The sequence below is a fragment of the Psammomys obesus genome, unplaced genomic scaffold, assembly GCF_907164565.1.
Source record: "Psammomys obesus unplaced genomic scaffold, mPsaObe1.curated_primary_1811, whole genome shotgun sequence".
In the NCBI taxonomy this organism is placed as follows: Eukaryota; Metazoa; Chordata; class Mammalia; order Rodentia; family Muridae; genus Psammomys; species Psammomys obesus.
This window is the reverse complement of record NW_026596234.1, coordinates 7,764,955-7,766,918: the sequence shown is the minus strand read 5'-3', so window position 1 is coordinate 7,766,918 and position 1,964 is coordinate 7,764,955. Positions and strand designations below refer to the sequence as shown.

The following is a 1,964-nucleotide window of genomic DNA, read 5'->3' as shown; positions in this document are numbered from 1 at the left end:
CTATCTATCTATCTATCTATCTATCTATCTATCTATCTATCTATCTAATCTATCAATCTATCTGTGCTCACTATGTAGGCCAGCTGGCCTCAAACTCACAGATACATGCCTCTCTCCCTCTAGAGTGCTGGTCCTAAAGGCATGCACCACCATGTTCGGCCTTGAAGTCTTCATTTCTATCAAGCTCTGGGGGGCAGGTGCTGTTGGTCTGAAGTCACATTCTGATGAACAAAAGCTCAGAGCTCAGACGGGATCAGGGTGAGAGGGGACGAGAATTGGGCTTATGTGCGCACCCCAAACTTGGACGCAGGCACATCAACACACGTGCATGGTGCCTGGAGCTACTAGTCACACTCAGCATTTAGCAGTTACAGAACGCATTTGGACAGCTGGCTCACTTTAATTCCTTATGCAGGCAGACACCAGACTAAGATCTCCATGGAGACAGTCGGCAGGGTGATTCCCCATGGTGCAGTTGGGACCTTAGTTCTGGAGCCTGGAGCCTGGAGTCTTGGGAGAGCTGCTTAGGTGTGGCTCAGGAAAACTGCTTGGGGACTCATGGAAGAGCTGACTATGTGGCTTTGTGTAAGGATTGAACATATTCATGCACCCCACCCTTAACACCCCTTGTCGTGGAGCAAAAATAGCCCTAACCACCAAAATATCATGTGGTGTTGTGCTAGGCACATTAAAAGTGTGCCAAAGTGGGAATTACTGTCATTCATTATTTTAGAGATGGGATAATCAAGGATGAAAAGGTGATGACACATAGGGCCAAACCACCACGTGTGAACTCAAGTCTGGCTGGGAAACTCTCTCTTGAGCCACCTTCTGCTGCTTGACCCAGCTATGTGCGTGAGTTCGGGAAGCTCTAGAAAGTAGGAGAAGCGACGCCATGGGAAGATCATGGTGATTCAGTCAGGTAGATCAGACTAAGCCTCTCCTAGGCCTAGGGTCAGAGTTCCTGGATCATAGGGGGGAGTGGAAAGGGTGGTCCTTTTACCTGATCTGAAAATGGTGTCCCAGGCCAGTGTGTGCTCCTGCCACACTTTGGTGTTGAGGGTCTTGTGCAGCTCCACAGGGGTCACCATCATCTTTCCAAATGTGCTCATCATCTGTAAGAAACTCAGGAGCTCAGGCCCTAAACTCTTCCCTCTAAGTCAATGTTCTTCTTGGAGGAGGAGGAGGTGCATAAACCAGACCACACCTGAATCTCCAAAGTGTGGGATTCAAAGGCCTACTATCTCTCTCTCACTTATATCAAAGATGGCTTTGTGGTCTGTGTTTAATAAAAAGGTATCAGTCTTATGACCTAATGCTGGCGCCCCCCCCCCCCGCATGTTGTGGTTAAATTAATAGTATAGTATAATAATGTTTATTATTTGCTCTATAATTTTTACACAGTATATCTAACCCGTTATCACAATCAATAAAAGACACAGACACCTGATAGATTTTAGAATGGCCGTAACTTACCTGGGACAAGGCAGATATTAACCTTCTAAACTACCCTTACCTCCCAGCCCCATCCCAGGCTACCTCCCACCCATAATTACATAAATACTTGCTTATTCTCTCTCTGGGCCACTTCCTCCATCCATGTCAGCCATGTGTTTCTTTCTGCCCTAACCCATGGTGGCTCCCTCCTTCCTATTTCCTTCTCCAGTGATCCTTTTGTCCCCGAAGCCCAGAACCTTAGCCATGCCTACCTCCTACCCTGCCCAGGTATAGGCCTTCTAATCAGGCACTCAGGGAAAATTGGGGAACATTCCTTCTCATCACATGGTTACAGGAGACAGTTCAACATTATAACAATACCCATGGCAGGGCAGTAACCAGATCTTGGGGGCCAATAATTATAGCATCAGAATACAATAGCACCAGACCAACCCCAGCGCATGCGAGCACGCAAGCACACACACACACACACACACACACACACACACACACACACACACACACAC

General features: G+C 47.5%; 1 protein-coding gene across 2 annotated transcripts in view; it reads right to left on the bottom strand.

Annotated features, from left to right (window-relative positions):
- LOC129668318 (1,25-dihydroxyvitamin D(3) 24-hydroxylase, mitochondrial) overlaps nucleotides 1-1,964 on the bottom strand; it is a 13,063-nt gene that overhangs the window by 5,432 nt on the left and 5,667 nt on the right. For both annotated transcript variants that reach the window (XM_055596282.1, XM_055596283.1), the window contains exon 6: nucleotides 1,004-1,115. In XM_055596282.1, the coding sequence (XP_055452257.1) occupies nucleotides 1,004-1,115 (112 nt within the window). The remainder of the gene's footprint in view (nucleotides 1-1,003; nucleotides 1,116-1,964) is intronic.